Here is a 19,937-nt window from a genome sequence, read left to right on the forward strand (position 1 = left end):
TTACAGTCTTCCTGTAGCTTTAGTGTATGTGTGTGTTTGCCATCCGACTGCATCCCACTGCTATGTGATGACATTGGCAAGTGATTGCACAACCAAAGATTAATTGCTGCAGCAGATGCAGTTGTGAATGAGCAATCAAATCAGTTGTAACTTTTAAATTAAAAACTTGTCAGTGAAGAGGATAAAGCACATGAATGCAAAAAACGAGGATAAAAAGTCATACAAAGATATAATGATAAAGCCTGATGTAATTAAAAGGTGAAAGAATACATTTCTGGGTTCCGTCACAGTGGTTTTGCACGTTCATTTCATAATTTTCTTTTGGCTAACAAAGTGGGGTTTTTAAGTAAAAAAAAAAATGTAAAGTAAAATACGATTTTCTAAAGTATTAGCTGTGCATTAAACAACACTCATCATAATACACTAGTTTGAACAACCCCACTGTGCACAAGTCCTAAAATGTATTTAAAGAGTGGCCATATGCTCCTCTTTTTTAGAACTCTGGAGATGTTCAGAGTGACCAGAAAACTTGGAGAAATAGAATCAAGTCTATGAATGGCTTTTCTACGTGTCCAGAGAAAGTAGCTGAGTGAACAGAAAATTCTAGCAGACTTTGTATTACCCAGGAAGATTAGTATTAGATGTTCTGGGCAAATGGTGAGCTAATGTGAAATAGTAGTGTAAAGTGGTGAATAGTTAATCAGAAAAAAATAGAGGAAATTAGTAAGGTTTCTTTCTTTCTTTCAGAAAATGACATTTGTGTTGAAAAATTAATCTAGCCCTGGAAGACAGCTCCACAGGATAGGGTTCTTCCCATTTTTTTGACATGAGTAAAGGGTCTGTACTGTTTCTTCCAAGCAGCTAGTAAATATTCATTACCATATGCATATGATGAGAAAAGTGGAATGGAGGTGAACAGCCCAAGTTCACTGGGGACTTTTGTGGTCTCTGCACACTGTCAGAACACAAAGGAATATATGCTGTTATTGTGGAACCTAGATGAATTACGGGAACTTACTGAGAAGCCAAGTTTTCCCTTCATGGGCTGCCATTCAGAGGAGAAAAAGACATGTGGGAGGAAAGCATTGCAGGGCTCCATGCTCACATCTGCTCCAGTTCAGTGCTGCTAGAAATTGGATCAGTCAGCCCCCATATTTCATTTCCTTTGGTAATCTTGACCTATAATTTATAATTGGTATCAGCTGATCATCTGGCTCTCTCTTTCCATAACAAAATGAGGGAGCAAAGAACTTCTTTACTGTCTGAGAGATGATAAAACTTTGAAAGATAAAATTCTCTATTAAATTTTAATGAAGTCTCCGAAGCATCCTCTTAGTCAATTTTATTTTGTTATTTCTGTTATGCCTTGGTTTGTTTTTTTTTTTTTAAACTGCTGTAGGAATCCATGTGAGTCAAGATACAACTTTGTAAATCACAATATCATTATGACTTTTTTATGTGTTATATCAGCTTTGTTCAAGGCTGAATTTCAGGTGAAGGTGCTTGGAGAGCAATTGCTGAATCAGAAATAACACAAGTGCTGCTACATTCCTTTGCAAACTCATGCACATAGACCAGGCCTTCAACTGCAGATGCTGCCTCAATCCTGCTCTAAGACTTCCTCTAGTAATGTTGGTCATCTGCAGAAGTACAGTTTCAGCAGAACAAGTCAGGGAGGCTTTTTCATGCCATTCCCATTCCTCAGTCACTGGGAATGGTATAGGCTCTAACTTAGCAGCTTCAGTTTTGTGCACATTTTGGAATATTGATGGCTCTTTCAGTTTCTTTGAGCAGAAAAAGGGTGATTTGTCTTTTTACTGTGATCAGCCAGAGGTCTGAAACCAAATAAGTAAATGAAGTAAATGAATTATTTTAAGGTAGAACTCATTGTAGCCTATGTCAGGAAGAGGGCAATAATTAAAATTAGTGGTTTCAGAAAAAAAGTAAGAGATGTGGTGCACTCAATATTTCCCCCTGTATGCAGTGTCAGTGCAGCCTCATTTTGAGCACTATGTGCAGTGTTGGTCCCACAATTTAAGAAGAATGCTGAAGTCCTTTTTGGGAAGAGGGTAACAAAGCTGGTGGAAGGGCTGGAAGGCATGTCCTGTGAGGAGTGTCTGAGGACTTTGGCCTTGTCAGCCAGTCAGAGGCATCAGGACAATTCATTTAATAAGATGCTTTAACTTTTGGTCAGCCCTAAAGTGGTCAGGAAGCTGGACTAGAAGATCACTGTAAGACCCCTTCAACTGAGCTATTTTGTTCTATTATTTTCTGTTTTACTTGGAGACATAGATTTTCAAGAGAGAGAACTGTGGAAGGAGGTCAATCAATCTAGGAAATGTTAGCAGTGCACAGTATGCCTGTTTTCATTCTGATACTTCTCTGCCAGCCTCTGCCACAGGGGTGTTATATTGGCTGCACATTTATGACAGGAGAATTCCCAAATCACATGATGGCAGCTTGTAATCTTTTTTATGTGACACTAGTGGTTAAACAAACAAAAGGGCTTAATAAGGTGCCCAGGTGAGGCTAGATAAAACTAGGGAGACAAATAAGAGATCATGAGTCTCAGGGATGTAAATCAAATAGGTAAATTTACTTTGTGCTAACAACTGCAGCATATGTGCAGTCAGCAACACAATGAGATTAAAGGGAAATGAAGCCTGAAGTAGAACAGGATTATTTTAAATAATTTAACAAGAAAATTATTAATTTCTACCACACTGAAAGCAAAAGCTAAAAAATGTGTGATTATTACTCTGCCATTTCTTACAGCATGCTACAGTAGTCTAGGTACTTTGCAAAAAGAAGAGTAACCTCATGTCACTATAGACTAAGAGATGCTGACAAGTAAAGTATGATAAAATAGAAGGAAGGAAATTATGACAGAGCAGTCTTTGCCTGAGGTTTCATCATTACTGTTAAATTTGGTACCCCAGGTACGTCCTCACTGCTAACTGAAGGAGAAAATTTCTCTGTGCTTGGGCAATTTCATGTAGGGTCCTTGTGCCTCTGAAACCTGTCATTGTGTCGTGTTGAACTGATGGTCTGGGCTCCTCAGCACTGGCATAAGGCCCTCTTAGAAGTTGTCTCCATTCAGGATGAATCTTATTTATCTAACTGTTTGTGTTCAGTTTTCAGGTTGCTTGTTTCCTACCACCCCTTGTGCTTATTTTCTTTTCAGCTAAATTAATTTCAGCTAACTTTTCTCATGCCATTCAACCTAGGGATTCAAATAAAAGGAACATCTGAGAGAAGATCTTTTATGGCCGATGCTGTTTGAGCACTCGAGTTGTGAGACTGTTGTCAGTGTTGTTCTTGGCACAGCCCAGCCTCCTGCAGTACAGTGGTAGCTGGGAGCAGTGCAGTGGTAAACCCACCAGCAGCACAATGTGAGCCAGTCTTTGTTTTAATCTGGAGAGCAATCAGCATTGCAATCAGCATCCAAAAAACTCTCTAGGATGCATGCTTAACAGTTTGGCTTTGTGTTTTATTTTGTTTTTGTTGGGTTTTGTTCATGAGTAAATCATGTGAGATCTCCAAACACAGACTAGCACATGAAACAGAAGGGAGTCTGTGGCTGGTGGAGCAGGAACATCCTGAGTGCTGGGTCTGACCAGCCTGCTGCAGTGTGCTCACACCTGGCACCCAGCCAGCCTGGAGCCCTTCACTTCAGCTCCTTTTTGCCCAGTTTGGATCTGAGCAATCATGGTTTGTCTAATGCTAAGACAAGGTAAGAGCCTCCACATTGGCAAAACACTATCACAGTTGCCTCCTGCACCTGAGAAAGGTCCTTGGTGGCCACACATCCAGCCAATGAGCAGATGGCATCAAGCAGTGCGGGGGATTAGTCCTCTCCCCTCCCACATGGATGTGGGGTGTTTTCCATCCAGAGATTCTGTTATAGGCTCCAATTACAGAAAAATTAGAAGCAACATCTAATGGCATTGGGGGATTTAGTTTGCCACTCATTTCTACTCCATACTTTTTTGATTGACACTGTAGAAATGAACAAAGTGCACCAGTGGGATGAATCAGATGTTTCATTTGGCCAGTTTTAATGGAAGTCAGCAGAGGAGTGAGGAGAGATCTTGTACACGTTCCTCTGATGGCTGGAGCCTGCTTCCAGCAATGTCCATGTGCTCTTGCTTCTAAACCACTGGGATTTTCAAGCAGGTGGTGATGAGAAAAGTTAGATGTTGTTTTCTGTCCTGTCATGATTGATGCTCTGAAGAGAAAGATGGGTATGTCCAGAGCAGGCAGGGTAGACTGGGAGCTGTTTCATATGGAAGAATTGAGGGTGAATGGTCCCATCCCAGCAAACAGTCACTTGGATGGTTTTAAATTAGGAATGGGTCTTGTGGGACAGAAGGGTCTCCTATGCAAACAATAAAGTGCAGTGGACACTCCAGATTGAACCACTGGTAGTTGTGTGCTTTTTCTCTGTATTGGAGATAATTTGGCTTTGTAAAATGACAGAAATTTACAATGTTGGTTGCTGTAATTGAGGGATATATTATTCCCTCCTCATCTGCAGCTGACTGGAAAATCTAGATGTGTCTTTTAATTTCTGTGAGAATGTTATATGCTGGCAACAGAATGAAATGTAGTTTGAAGTGATGATCTGTTCATGCTCCAACTAGAGTATGAAAACTGCGGAGAGAGGGAGAAAATATGTTTTGAAATAATCACAGAATGTCAGCCTGCTTCAGATTGTCAGCACTTTCTTTTACTCAGGACTATTGTGGAGCATATGTATATCTGTATGCCTTTATGCAAACACTTTGCTGCCAGTTACCAAATATTTATGAGCATTATGGACAAATTTAACTGGGAATGTTTTGCAGAGATCAATGAATACTGAATTAGTGCTTAAGCTAAATCCTTACACAATGAGTGCATATGTAGGAACTCCGTGTGAGAAGTGTTGAAAATGGAAACAGGGAGTTTCTTTGAAGAGTTAAGACCAAAATTCACTTATAGCTGAGGTGTCCTCAGGTCTCTTCTGCTCACTTTGGCTCTGCCTCCACCTAGGATCACATTCCCATTTTGACCTGAAATAATTTGTGTAGCGGATGGACTTGTCATTTGCACCGCTGTGCTGTGGGGCTGGCACGCACAGCACCATGGGTGTGGAGGGGATTTTGTTCCCTTCCTCTTGGCTGTGCAACCTGAGTCCTGCTCCACATTTGGAGCTGTGGGACATGGGCAAAGCGAGCTGAGTGTTGTGCTGTCACGAGTCTGGCAGTAGTGTAGCTGAGTGCTTTGCATGATAGCTGAAAATCCCTGCTGAAGTTTAAATCTTCTGTGTGCTGCCCTGGGCAAGCTGGAGCTTGCCCTTTGTTAGAAGATCAATGAACAAAAAGAAGCAATAGGTGCTTTAGAAAGAGAAAAATTACCACAAACCAATGTTTTACTTGTTGCACATATCCATAATTTCTTAATGTTGAATGTTTTCTGCAAGCAACGAGACACCAAATCTTGGCAGTGTACATTTAGTTTCAAATAGCTGCTCGCTCTCTCTGCATAGCGGTGTTTGGAAAGCAAATGTTTGGTTAATACGTGGTTAAGCACTTCTGCAATACAGAGTGTGTTCTTCATTGCAAGGTATCTTTCCTGAAAAAGCAAAGTGTACTTTTGGGTTTTGAATCCGTGCAGACATAGTTTGTAAGCAGTGATTTAGATTTTGCAAATACTTCAGGAGCCCTTTGAACTTGTATGTTGGGTAGGTCAATGCATGCTAAATATTTTTATAAGTAGTTTTCTATGCATTTTTGCTTCCCTCTTCCTCCCACACATTTACTTTGCACGACCAATATTCTCTGAAAATGCAACTTCAGGTATTTTGGGTAAAACACATGCCATGCTCTGCATGAACTGAAAGGACCATCATATTAAGGCAGTGCAGGAGAGAGAGAGAGAGAGCATACAAAGCACTGTGGATGTTAATATTTCAAAGTTTGTTTTTTGGTTTTTTTTGTGATATAATTTATTTTCAATTTGTTGATGAGCAAGGAGAAGACTAAGGGCAGATCTACCAGTGCTCAGCAGCTTGTAAACCTTACCCACAGTGCAGGTTTGCCCTGAACATGGTGGCAAGGATGCCATGGGAACCAACATCATAGAAAACTTGTCTTTTGAGCTAGCAGAGACAAGTATGGCACCATGAATATAAACTCTGTGCATCTCGTGTTCACTGAAGTGCTGTGGCTCAGACAGTGTCTGCAATCCTTAGATTCAGATAAGTAAAGCGGGAGTTTCCCAGGAGAGTAAATATCAGATCAGACATTTCATCCTTATTTCAAACTGAGAAAGGATAAGGAGCCCCTTTAACTAGCTTCTAGCTGCAGCCATTCCCAGCACCCTCTTCCAGCAAGGATCAGCAGGCACATCTCTAAGGCCATCTGGTTAGTAGCCTTTGGTACCCTCGAAGTTTCCACTATTTTTGGATCAGAGAGGATACTAATGATAAACAAATGAATCATTCACAGTACTGCGTAGCACCTGTGAAATACTGCCAGTCCATGTTTCCAGGGGTCCATGCTTATGGTTCTTGGGTCTGTTTTCCTTCCAAACTTAATGATTACGGTTGCAGATGAAGCCCATGGGAATTCAGCTGTAAGCATTTACAGAGGTGCATTAATTACCCTGAAATATTAGATCAAATTAGAAATATCAGATGTTTCACAGTCACCAAACAGATGAATGGAAATTATTAGTATCTATGCATCTCCTCCTTAGGTTATCACTTGCCAACTGTTAATACAGTATTACCTCTTTTGTTTTATTAAATTAATTAGAAAGTAAAGAGATGCTATAGAAAACCCCTGATGGGACAAGAGGAAAGATGGATGCATGTATGGAAAGATGTAGTATGCACGAATAAGAGGTTTTTTTAACTTTTAAAACTGCAATAAAAAATAAGCTTTAAAATACTTTGTTTACCCAGTATCCAATATAAATAAAATATAAATATAAATATAAATATAATAAAAATATAAATATAAATATAAATAAATATAAAATCAAGCTTTTTTACAGTTCTTTAATCTAGAAGCATTATCTTATTTATTGTCTAACATAAGCTTAACATTGTGATACATTGCTGATGCTGAATTAATTTTAGTTCTGTTTAAGAAAGACTGATTGTTCTTTCCCATTTTTGCTTATTTGTAACAAAATAGTTAATATTTAAAGTTGAAGACTGTTGGTATTCATTTGATATGTGGACTATTTTGTACATTATTCATGGTATCTCACATGTGTCTTACTATATATTTTACTTTTTTTTAATTGAAAACATTGGAGTTCTAATTCTAATAGTTCTGCTGCCTTTCTGGTTTTATTCTGCAAATCTGAAATAAAGAGGAAGTTAGAGTGTCTGCCATTCTAAAGAAATGAAATCAGGCCAGGTTTGGCAGTATTAACACTTCACTGTTCACCAAAGCTTTGTACATTTAGTAGGAGTTGAATGATTTTAATTTGTGAATAACAGTTATTCTAGAAAGGCAAAAAGTGAAAAATTTATTTAATAAAAACAGAAATGCTGATTTCTACAGCTCCAAACAAGAATGTAATGTTTCATTATGATGATATTTGTTTGACTACCAGTAAGAGTACATGAACTAAGACAAAGGTTCTAATGTGTGTGTGTCCACAGATATCTCTATTCTCAGTGCAGATAAAGTAGGAAATTTTGCTCAGTTTCTTGAGCAGCAGAGAAATACAGGAATAAACCAGAGTCACACTGTCCTAGGAAAATTCTGTAAATGCACAGAAAATAGATGAACCCTTTGTAAGGCAGTAAGTTTAAAGTATTCAGCTGAAATCAGCAGGGGAACACACTGATGAGGAAATTGCCGTATTAGGAGTGTGTTGATATAATAAAACAGTTTCACATATTGACAGAAAAGTAGATGAAGTCTCTTTTGTCCTACAAAAGTTATTTTTGTTACAGAGGAACTCTTGCAACCCTAACTGCAGCAGTCCCTTCTCTAAAAAGTTGTGTGCATTTGATTTCTTTGTTCAAGGGAAAGTAATAAACCATTTCAAAGCCCTAATCCGTTCTGTGTCTGTATCTGTATGTATGTTTCTGTGTGTGTGTCCATGTTGTTTTCTTCTGCATCCTGTAAGAAAGAAGGAAAAACTAAAGCTGTCATTTACTGTAATTATACTGCAGAATATGTTTCTGGCTGAATTATAAGCTTCAGTCACTGGTATCTATTACAACTAAAGCTGCCCTGTAGGTAAATTATTTCATTTAAGTGAATAAATTATACTTTACCAGCTGAAGATCAAAGGCTATGACCAATTCATTGAACACCATGAGATTCTTGCAGGGATTAAAAAAAAAGCTGTTGTTGTAGGAGATCTGAATAGGTTTCCTGTTCTTCTGTTTAACTTGGTAGTTTAAAAGCCTCTTTTGGGGGAAAGAGCACAATGTATAGACTGTTATCAAATGCAAAATATGACCATGTGTGAATGCGCAAATAAAGTGAGAAATGTTTGTGGAATGATGGCAGTATTTGCCATTCTTTTTTGTGTTGCCAGAGATAACAAGTGGGAATAACTGATTTTTGTTTCAGCTTTTGCTGTGAAAAAGTGGGGAGCAAATTACTTGGGGTTGAATGAGGCAGTTTATTATTCTGCTTTACAGGAGAATATACATTTTTCTACTTTCAAGCGATCTTTTGTTTCCTTTTTAATTATCACACCGTGGTCAATTTGTTTTCCTTTTCATGGGGAAGTGGGGACAGCATACATTTGCAACTGGTTTTGCTGAATAAACTATTCATGTGCAGAATTTTCCCCCACCCCGTGGTTAGGTATCACTGTTCAGTCTCTCTGTTGCTAGCCTGAGCTGTACGTTACATCTCTCACAACAGCACACTAAATGATTTATTTTGAAAGATCAGAAGCACTTGGTTTGGAAAGAAATGTGAGCTGCACCAGGGGCAGGGCTCCCGCAAGGGTCTCCCCTCAGTCTGGGGAGCGGGATATGCAAAGGAATACCCAGCATGGCTCCATGGGAGTACAATGTGAGGAAGGAGAGCCTGGTGCAACTAAGAAGCCCTGGTACTTGAAGGCCGCCACTTTTTAATTTGTAAACATGTGAGTGGTTGAATCTGAAGGACTTCAGAAGTGATGCAAAATTAATTTTTGATTTTCAATTAATTAAGAATTCAGATCTGTGTAAAGAAAAAAATCACTTACAGAAGTGATGCCTTAAATTTTAGCTTTCATATATTTTAGATTGTGTACTGCAATAGTGTGTGACTCTGAACTTCATATAAAGTGTTTGCAAGCTCTCTTCACAGGGTAGTTAGACAAAACAATCCTTTTCCAGCCTGAGAACCAAGGACACCACTGCAGCTTTAGGCTCAAGAAGTACAAACAACAGCGAATTGAGGAGAGCAATCTGGGAAGACAGGACTTCATAACCTGAAGGTCGAATTGATAGATAATTGACCCCAATATGTAAATGGACCAAAACGCGTAAAAGTGTCTAAATTAGTGACTGGTCATGCATCTTTCATCCATCTTGTGTCTGTCTTGGGCAGAGCCACAGCCGGGCTCTTGGACTGCCCAAGGTGTATCCTTTGAAGGCCTTTTAATAAATACCTACTTTATTCCTTTAACACTGTCTAGCCTGTGTTCCAGGTCAACCTCTTTAGGCATCACAATGGTCAGGATTATTGAAAAAAGTTCATTAACATTATTATGAAACTCATGTACACTGTTGTTGGGAAAAAGATTCATTAAACATGTACTTTTTACCTCTTTCTGCCAAGGTGCAGCCTGGGCTAATCTTCAGTGACATTAGGGGTCACTGTACTGCAAAGAGAAGGGGGGGGCTCATGTCAAGCCTGGACTTTCTGTAATGTTAGCCAGAGTGGCCATGCTCTCATAGGCCAGTTTACTCTGCAGCATGCTGTCCTGGGACCAGTGGCACAAGAAACAAGCAAGCAGTCCAGCAAGGATTTTGCCATCTAACTCTTTTGCAAACCTTTCAATTACTTTTTTTTTCTCTGTTTCAGGACAACTGAAAGCCATTAGAAAAATATTTTCAAGCTACTTAGGTGCCATACAGTGCATGACCATTCAGGGTTAAGCTGTTGAAACAAACATTAAAGCCAGCTTTCTGATCACTTACCTTATTCCCACTTTGAGCATATGTTATTTTGCAAGATACACATCAGTGGAAAAGCTGGGTCAGCAGAGCAGCAGTGATGGAAATGTTGGATTTGATCGTGGGTGTATGAGCAGACCCACACAGTTCTTGACAGTGGTTGTATTGTAATCACATTAGAGACTTTTTTGATACTCCAACTGCATTTAATCACAGCAGTTGCAGGTAACTCCTTCACAAAGTTTATTTTAGGCTTCAAAGCTGCAATGAAGAAATGCCAGAGGTGAACTCTTTCTTTGCATCTGTAAAACAACCTGTTAGGTTTTCTACCACTTCAGGCTGTGAAGACCTGGTGCACTCACCCATGCCCAAGGCACTATACTGATGGTTCACCTGTCCTCAGAACTGATTACAGATTTAAAGCCCTGTAAAAAAATTAAATTAGAGCTGCATATTTAACACCCCTTAACTTCACGCTTTCAATTAATTGTGATTATGTCCTCTCATTAAGAATTGTAAGTTTAATATGTGCATTCAGCAGTTTAATAAAAATTTTGTTGTGCCACTAAAACTAAATCCAGGCTCTCCTTTTTAACAGTGAGTCAAATTCAGACACCACATCCAAATCCAAAAAGTTGTATTCCCTAGTATAAGCAATTAAATCTGCACAGTGAAACAGTGCAACCTTTTTCCTGCATAAAAATCATGCCTTACAAACCTTGCAGAGCAGAAGAAAGGCTTCTTTGGCAGGGATTGAACACATTAATTAGCATTTAAATATTTGTGCTTAAATACCCCAAAAGGTATTCAGGTAGTCTGTTGAATAAAATGTATTAACAGTAAACATAATAAAACATGTCAAAATATTAAACACATTCTGGTCATTCCTCTGTGTGCCAGGAAGAAGGATTAGGGCTTACTTAAGGGTGGACAACCTCATCTTTGGTGGACCTGGATATTGTTGTCTTTGCAAGGAATGCTGGCAAAAAAGGATGGTGCTTCATACAGATGGATTTTCTGGGTACTCAGCTGAAATCTTGCTTGTTGAATTTGTAGGTTATTCCTGTATTGCTCTCAAAAAATTGATTCAGAATTGGGTTAATCAAAATGCTAAGCATCACTAAAATAAGAGTGTGCAAGCTCCCAACAAATAATCACTTATTCTGTACTTCTGGAGAGCAAAAATATCTGTCTGTCTGGAGTTCCTCAATCATCTTTATATTTCCCATACTGCAAAGATTTGTTATTACTGATGGGGTTTTTTGGGTTTTTTTCCTTGCCTTGAGCTTACTCTCTGTTCCAGTTGAAAATGCCATTAAAAATAACAAATGCTTCTTTTTTTTGTTATTTTTTTCGTCCCATACAGTGTGAAAGGAGCAGATGCTGGGAACGTGATCAGACTATTTGTACCAGATATTGGGATGTTCATTGCTAGCCTGACAATATGGCTCATCTGCCGCAATGTGTTCCAGAAGCTGGTAACCGAGGATGCAGCACAGTGCAACATGCAGTTTGAAAATGAGGAGATGGTATCAAATGCACATTTCTATCTGTATGGCTTTTAGTTAGCTTTGACATTCCTGTGTTCTGAAATGGTTTCATGAGCCCTGGCTATGTTAAGTAGTAAACTTTCTTTCAGGAAATGAAATTATTTGTTTTAAAGTGGAAAAATCTAAAGTTTTTATGTTGAGAAAAAAAAGCAGAATATGAAAAGAGGTAGATATGCTACAGGATTTTTCAAATAATGTTGAGTTAAAAAACAATCATGACAGTCCATCACAAGCTGTTCTTCACCAGAGCTGCTGGTTAAATCTGATAAGGTTGTTCTGCTACATACAGTACTCAGTTTCTTAGATAGCATTCCTATTTCCAAATTTCTTATCCAAGTATAACAGCAGCATCTGAGTGATTATCAGAAATTACTCTTAAAGAATAGAAGAGAGACTGTGTGTTAAGTTCATGGAAGGAGTTATCTAAAACTTTGGTTATACTGAGTGAGATTGAGAATGATTTGGCTTAGCTGGAAGTGTTGATGTGTTTTCTGTGTCTTTTACTAGTGGGGAGAAGAGTAGCAGAGATACTGAATTCAGAAAAATCCACAGAAAGAGGAAAACAATTTTGTAATATAAAAAGCCACAGTGGGAATTCGGGCCAGGGTGCAGAGAAATTCCTACTACTAATCTTAACATGTTTTTTATCAGACTGTCTAGCATGGCTTGGGGCTCAATTTCTGTCTTCTTTTACATATGGGTGGAATGTTTTTTCTTTACTCTCAAAACACCATTTTTAGGGGAGACAATTTCAACTTGCTCATTTCAAATAGAAATTTGAAAAACTTTGAAGTGAGTGAAATATTTAGGGGGATCAGTTGCCCGTTTTGGTGCCACTATATAGAGTAAAAAGAGGCCTCCCTGCATGTTGCCAGGTTGTCTGGATTGTGGCAGTGCCAGAAGCTGGTCAAGTTACTAGCACATGAGAGATCAATATCAGGGCTGTGCTTTATACTCAGTTGCAGTTGGAATTCTTATGGGCTTTCCTGGCAGCTGTGGATTGCCTGAAGGTTGCAGCTTTTTAACTGCACATTGGAGGATATGTAGGGTTTGGTTTGATGTACCTTTGCAAAGCTTTGTGTCTCCTGGAACATGGTTTTATCAGCTTTAAATCTGCTTTATCGTTGAAGCTGTGCAAAATGGATTTTGCAGCAGGCTAGAACCCTGGGCTATACCCAGAAAAGGAAAGAAGTGTGGCTTATTAGAATGGTTTGTGTTCAGCTCTCCTCTTAAACAAGTTTTATTTTACCAAAGTGAGCTCCAACAGACTTCTTTGGTGCTCTTGATCTTCTGAAGAGAAAGTATTCACAAGCACAAAACAGGAGTAATCTGATGGCAGAAACTAAAAGATGGGCATAGTTTGGTTCGTCTGAAACCAAATGATGATGTTTAGATATTCACTTTTTCTTTGGTTCAGAGGTGAGCCTGAGATTGGGGTCTGAGTCAAAGGGAGGTCAGTGTCCTGGGGTGGATGGGTGCTGGCTTCCAGGCTGGGTTCAATTGCCATTTCCCTCCAGTGCAAGAGAAAAACTGAGCTAACAAGCCCTAATTGCATAGCACAGAGTGTAGCTTTACATCAGGCTGATCCTGGACTGGCTACCTCAATGCCAAGGCAAGAGTATTCCATAAGGGAAGAAGGAGGGAGAGAAGAAAACTCTGACTGCAGAGAAACATGAATACTGGGCAAATAGAAATATATGTAAATATGGTTTTTTTCTTCACATCAAAACCCAGTGAATATTATTTATGTTCTGTAAACTGCATGTATTGCAGAATATTTAGTGAATGCAGCAGCTGTGTTTAGATTTAGTGAAACCCAAAGCTCTATCACAGGCATTTTTTTAAAAAAGGGAAAATATTTTCTGTTATGTGAGGGGATCCCAAAAACTTTAAGGAATTCTGCCCTTCACAGCCAAAATGATGAATTTGCATTGAGTAATCTGGTAGCTTTTTAAAGATTGAGTGAAATAGGAGAGTGGAAAATCAAATACCTATTAAAAATGTTTTTCCAAACTTCAGTTTTCTCTTTCTAGGTGTCTGCACATAACATCCTGGAATCATTTCTGCTAGTTAGGAGGAGGAGGCAGAAGCAGCTGAATCTGCAAGGAATATGTATTTGGCAGGATTGACTGAAAGGAACCTAATGCATATGGAGATCAGGCCACTGAATGTCTGAATTTGGGAGAATGTTGGCATAGTCTAAAATGAGTCCAAACTGTGTAGGTTTCACATAATTTTCAATTCTTTCTTGGTAGAGTACACTGGAAAAGGGAAGACTTAGTAAGTGACGAGTTCTTTGAATTCTGCCTGAGCTGACTGATACCTGTAGTTCTGTGTTGATGCAGCTCGTTACTGAGGCTGTAACTCCACTGAATTAGAAAACACAAACAGAGTTGCAGCAGCAACTGTCCTTCAAAAAGACACTTCAGAAGAAATGCTGAGCTTGGTATTGTACCTCCAAAGGAAATAGTCCTGGGTTTGTTAGACCAGTTCTGTAGGTAATTCTAGAGTTGAAGAATTGCTGCTGAGAATTCTTGCCACCAGCCCTCAGAAATTTGTGGTAGGATTTTGTTAAGATTGCATCAGCTGATTTAAACAGCCTTAGCAGAGCCTTTAGTGAGGTAACTTTTGAGGTTGATAGATGCCTAGCCACAGATGGTTCTATAGATCAAGTACTTCCAAGCCAAAGCAGTGTCTTGCAGCTTTACCTTCTTGCATTAAATTATTTACATTGAATGATTCCCAGACCTCTTTGCTTTGTAGGAGTGTGAAATAGTATCAAAGTAGGCTTAATTAAAAAAGAAAGGTTAATCTATTTACTCCTTCCAGCATTTCTGTATAGGAAAACCTGTTAAATAATTGGTTTAATACTGCTATAATTAACCTTTTCAAAGGTCTGTGTGAGCCCATCACATTTCTGTTGATATATGGGCATGTTGTAAAAATGCCTCCAGTTGAGCAGCTGTATTTTGGCATGGCAGTAGCCTTGAGAAACCAGCCATGATGGATCAGATTGCTTTTGGATTGAGATGCAATTCAAAACAAGAAAAAGTATCAGAATCCAAATAAAGAACAACAAGGATTTGTTGAAAAATGGATGTCTTTCTCCATTACACTGCATCCAACTTTAAGAGAAACAGATCTCCATCAGAAAAGTTTATTCTACAGAACAGAACTGAGGGAGCAGGCTCTAAGGCAGTGAGACTCTCAATTATTTGTAAGTAACGCTATCCCAGGAATAAGCAAAGAGTGTGGTTTTAATTAACAGTGAGTCATGGAGTAGGAAGGTCTGCCAGATACCAGGCTGCAGTCCAACTCATTACCACCCCTAAATGGTTGCACACTTGGAGCAAACGTGTCCGCAGGCCCTTTTTATTAGGGCCCAGAAAATTTAAAGCAGGTGAATTCAGCTGGAGACAGGCCCGGGTTGCAAATGCTGAAAAGCACAATGCCAGTCACAAGGTGTGAAAGGTGGAAGAAAATAAGAAACAACAGTTAACTTCCAGCTGCAGCTGAAAGCACAACATTTTTGATTTGGAGCAGATGGCGGTTGATGTGCCAAAATGCAAATACAGTATATACAGTCTGATAGGTATTAGAAAGGAAGTAGCCTTTTCTTGAGACTGTGGATAAATTCCTTGATGTTTCAAGTGACAGTGGCAGGAAGGAAAACACTTCTGCAATTGCACAACTTAAACTTTAGAAGAAGTGTTGATCTTGAAAAAAAAACTGTTGTAGTCTTGAATGCAGCTTGCTCATGAAACACTTGCTGCCTTGCCATTGAAGCTCGTTTCTCATGCATGATGTCCTAGAAAGCAAACAGGACCATTAGGTCCTGACTTTGTCTCATAAGTAAGGTTGATCCCAAAGCTACCACCCACCGTCTTTTCTGCAGCAGTCAGAGATTTGTTTGGGATCTCAAAAAAGAAAAAAAAATATGAAAAAAGGAAATAGAGTATTTTTTTTTTAATAAACTAGAGTTTGAGAAGAATGTGAGGAGAGCTTGGCCAGGGGTCAAAATACTGGACTGGAATCAGGAGGACCATCATGGTTCTCACTTTGGCCACTAACTTGGCGTCCTCAAGTCTATTACTTCATCTGTCTCTCAGCTCCTGTGTCCCTGGGCACACAGAAGCACTAAAAATGTTCCCCAGCTTTGTCCATCTGAACAGTGACAGGCTGTTTGTCTTCCACATGCATTGAGCATGTAGTGCATTGAGAGCTCTCACTTGCTCCAGGTCCCGAAGTGTAACTGGACTACATTCCATACAGGACAGAGCAGACAGGCTCTGAGAACTGCCCATGTCCCATGCCTTGTCCAAGGACTTTCTAGCCTAGAATTACACTTTTAGACCAGTATCCTTATCCTGAAAGTAGCTGGTACCTGCTGGATAAGGACAAGAGCAAATAAGAAAATACCCTTCTGCAATGCTACAATTTATCCAGATCTCTCCTAGTGTGAGAATGACTTTAATCCTAAAGCATGTGGTTTCAAATCCCTTCCAAAAAAGGTTGTTTATAATTATAGCTACTCTGAATAATCTTGTTAAACCTATAATTACCCAGACTCTTTTAAAACCTCATTAATTTCTGGGCTTCAGTGGTATCATGAAGCAAGGACTTTCACAATTTAATAAGTGCTCTTTGATTTTGTTTTGAGTTTAACCCTATTTAATTTTATGGAAGGTCCCTTGTACTACATGTAATAAATTAGAGTGAGATGGTGTAAGGGAAATCAAATGTATTTACTATCTTCTATATTTGACCTCTAAAGGCTAAGCAATCTCTGGGGTTTTTTTAAATTTCTTTTGTCATTTTAATTACTTTTTTTTTTTCTGAGCAAACTATAGTTCTGCAATATTCTTTTGAGATGCAGAGATTATCAGTTCCTCACCATTTCAGGCAAGATCTTACTGTTGAGTTAAATGATAATATTATGTCATTGATTATTAGGTTCAGATATTTTAGGATCAAGCAATTCTACCAGCATATCACCTACCTGAATGTCCTGCATGAGTGAAGTGAACAGCTCTGAGAAAGGTCTGATGTCCCATCAGTTTTTGCAGTTGCATTTTTCTTGCCCTCAGATATAACCTGCCTTAAGCAGTTTACAGTGGTGCCCATGACCCTGTCTACAGGACCATCCCATTTTTCTTGAAGTCTGTGATGGATATATTTCTCCTTAGATGATTTATTGCTTTGTGTTTGTGTCTTAATTTAATTAGATTTTACCAGTATCAAACATTCACCTGACTTGATTAATGGTCATTGACATGGGATGCTTTGGCCCTGATTTCTCTAAACATCTTTCCATATGCAACTCCTCTTTCAATATTTGCTTCTCTTCTGAGATAGAAAATGATTGCTATTGTGGGAAATATTATGGAAAAAGAACTTCTTAGAGAAGGCTGGAAAGTTTTGGCTTCTTTTAGCTTCCTGATGATGCCTCTATTATTTTTCATCTTTTTTCTTCTTGTTGCTCATATTAAGCACAGCACTAGCTTACTCTTTCTAATTGGTTATTAATGTTTCTCTGATTCTGACCTCTGGAGAACTGGTCAAACCCACTTGGTCTTTGTGTGCTTTGAACATGGTATAAACAGGATTTTAAACTTTTTTTTTCTGCAGTTTTAAGAGTAGATGAGGTTCCCTTATCTCTTTGCTTGTGATGTTTGTAGTGGTGAAGTTTGCCAGACCTTACACAGCTGCCTCCCTCAGTAACAATTCTAATGCATCTCATCTTAACAAGGGTCAAAAGTTTACAAGTTACATGAGCTCCTTGGTTTGATGCACATGTCTTTGGATAAGTCTTAACAGAAATATGTAATTATAGTAGAGCAGGCTGCAGCTACATGATGTTACATAGTGCAGTGTGTTACCGAAGGCTGTCAGCCTGCTGGGCAGGAAACTTTGGTGTGCACCTGTCCTGTTCTGGGCAGAAACACGACAGGATGCAATTCTTCTTGTGGCAGCTCTTCACTCACAGTTACTAACAGTTCTCCCTTCCAATTTTTGAGATACAGATTTATTAACAGAGAGATTAAAATCCTGGAATACTACTGCATTTGGACAGCCTAAGTGATGAATAGCACATCAGGAGAAGGAATCTCTTGACTCACGGAATTCAGTCTGCTGTTACTGCAGGCAGATGTATCACACAATTCCCTCTGGAAGGTAGAAAGCACCATCTTGAAAACAGGGCAGTTTTACTTCATCCCATTGTTTCAGAAATGACCCTGTTCTGTAATTTTGCTCTTCTGGTGGTTAGAAAACATCTGATTTATATTGCACATACATAGCTGCATGATAACCTTTATAGTTCTCTGCTCTTTTGCTTCAGTATAATGTTTTTTTCTCTAGAATTATTTCCTCTGATTGGGAGAAAAAACTCACATCTTTCTCTAAAGGCTGCTCTGCAAGACAGAAGACAAGAGACTTTGGATCCTCTTGAAGTTTAGACATCACATTCTCCTATTCATCCCAGTAGTCTGAGGTTCTTCAGGGTGGTACTGGAGAAGCATCCAAGTCACTGGTTTGCAAATAACCACAGCACCATGGTTGGATATTTATTCTCCTTCTTAGCAAGATGCATACTGTTACAGTAGGTGTACTTCTCTGGCCAGGAATTATTCCATATAGGTGCTGTGCATACCTGCTCTAGCTCAGTTAACTGCATCGTGCCTTGTAGTCATAACCTAACTCTTCCTATTTCCTTTTCACTAAAAAAGAAGTGTTTAATTGTCTCAGGCCAAACCACTAAACTCTGCCTGTGAGTTTTCCTCTCTTTTGCATTTGGCTTCCGTGCCTGACAACCTTCAGAAGTCGAGATGTGAAACTGTATTTCAATATTGGCCCAGTGAGTTGTGTGCTGAAATCACTCAGTGTTTGCTCAGGTGCAATGGGTACTTTGGGAAGTGAAATAATCTCTGGTTCTCTCAGTACAATATCTATTGTATACAGGATTTAATGAATTGCCTTCCTGTTGTCCTGATTCTGAACAGTGCTTGTCTTTATTAATTTATTTTGACTTTCCTTTGACTCAGTAAATACTTCTGTCCTTATGTGCTTCTAGTAAATAGCTGATCCTTTTTTTTTTGTGTTACTCTTTCCCACAGGAGATTTTACTGTGGAGGTGTATGTATGGCATTTATTACTGCAAACACACTGAAAGTTATTCTGATATCAGAAAGTTATTTCTGATCTACATCTATCTTTCTGTGTGGGCCTTGAACCCAAGCTTTAGCAAACTTAAGATGTACCCATGATAAAATTTTTCAGTAAGATCGATATGACTTAAAGATAATTTATTGTTTTCTTTCAGTGATTCAGCTGAGTAATATAAATTACTAAAATAAACGGCTTAAATTCCAAGATGCATCTATCTCATTAATGTCACACCCTCCAAAATGTTCACTGCAGTCCCACACTTGATTAGTTCAGCTCATTTAGCAGGGCCTTCCCCTGAAGTCACACAGTTTCCTTTTTCTATCCCAGCTTGCAGCCCACAGCCTCCTCTCCATGCCCATCCCATGTTTGGGTAGCCTGGTGTTCCCCTCTGCCTTACTGTAGATCCCATGTACCTCGCACAAGATGATCTTAAGGAAGATACTCTCGCTAAGCTGCCCCATCTCTGTAGGAATCAAGTTCAATGACATGTGGGAATAATTTTTGTGGAAATGTTTGAATCTATTCTGTGGCAGGAAAAGCAAGGACATCCACTTCTCACATGCTGATGCTTTCAGAACAGTGGAGTTCTACACTTTCTTGCAAAATTGAAAATTCAATAAATGATCGTGTTAACATGGTTTAGTATTGACCACAGGTTGAAATTGCAGTCATTTATATCACATAAAGGGCTTGCAGTTCCTTTGATTGTAAAAGAAGTAGCAGTTCAGTTTGTTTTCCAGCTTTTGTGTTCACATCTGGGTCTTTCTAAGGAATATTGTGTTATTTTGACTATTATTTCATATATTCACTTATATATGTGCTGCTTCTAAAAGCAAGTAAGTAATTAATCTTCCTACTGCTGCAATTATCTTATATTTGAAGATAAAGGTTGAAGATCTTTTTTAAGGGAGAAAGAAGGCTTTTAGATCAAACTTATTAGTAGGAATTCAGTCATGTTATGATAGGCTGAATATAGCAGCTGTGTGACTATGGAGGCACTTGATCTAAGTGTGAGAGGAGAGAGCCTATTTCTATTGTTCTGCTGGTAAAATTGAGTCAAATAGCTTTTCTCAGATAATTCCTAAACCAAG

The 19,937-nt window shown here is 38.9% G+C and overlaps 1 protein-coding gene across 1 annotated transcript in view; it reads left to right on the forward strand.

The window, feature by feature from the left end:
• Positions 1-19,937, forward strand: part of PIEZO2 (piezo type mechanosensitive ion channel component 2) — a 285,479-nt gene that overhangs the window by 142,171 nt on the left and 123,371 nt on the right. The window contains exon 5 of the mRNA XM_036378969.2: positions 11,496-11,658. Coding sequence (XP_036234862.1) covers positions 11,496-11,658 — 163 coding nt within the window. The remainder of the gene's footprint in view (positions 1-11,495; positions 11,659-19,937) is intronic.

The sequence above is a fragment of the Molothrus ater genome, chromosome 1 (genome assembly GCF_012460135.2).
Source record: "Molothrus ater isolate BHLD 08-10-18 breed brown headed cowbird chromosome 1, BPBGC_Mater_1.1, whole genome shotgun sequence".
Taxonomy (NCBI): Eukaryota; Metazoa; Chordata; class Aves; order Passeriformes; family Icteridae; genus Molothrus; species Molothrus ater.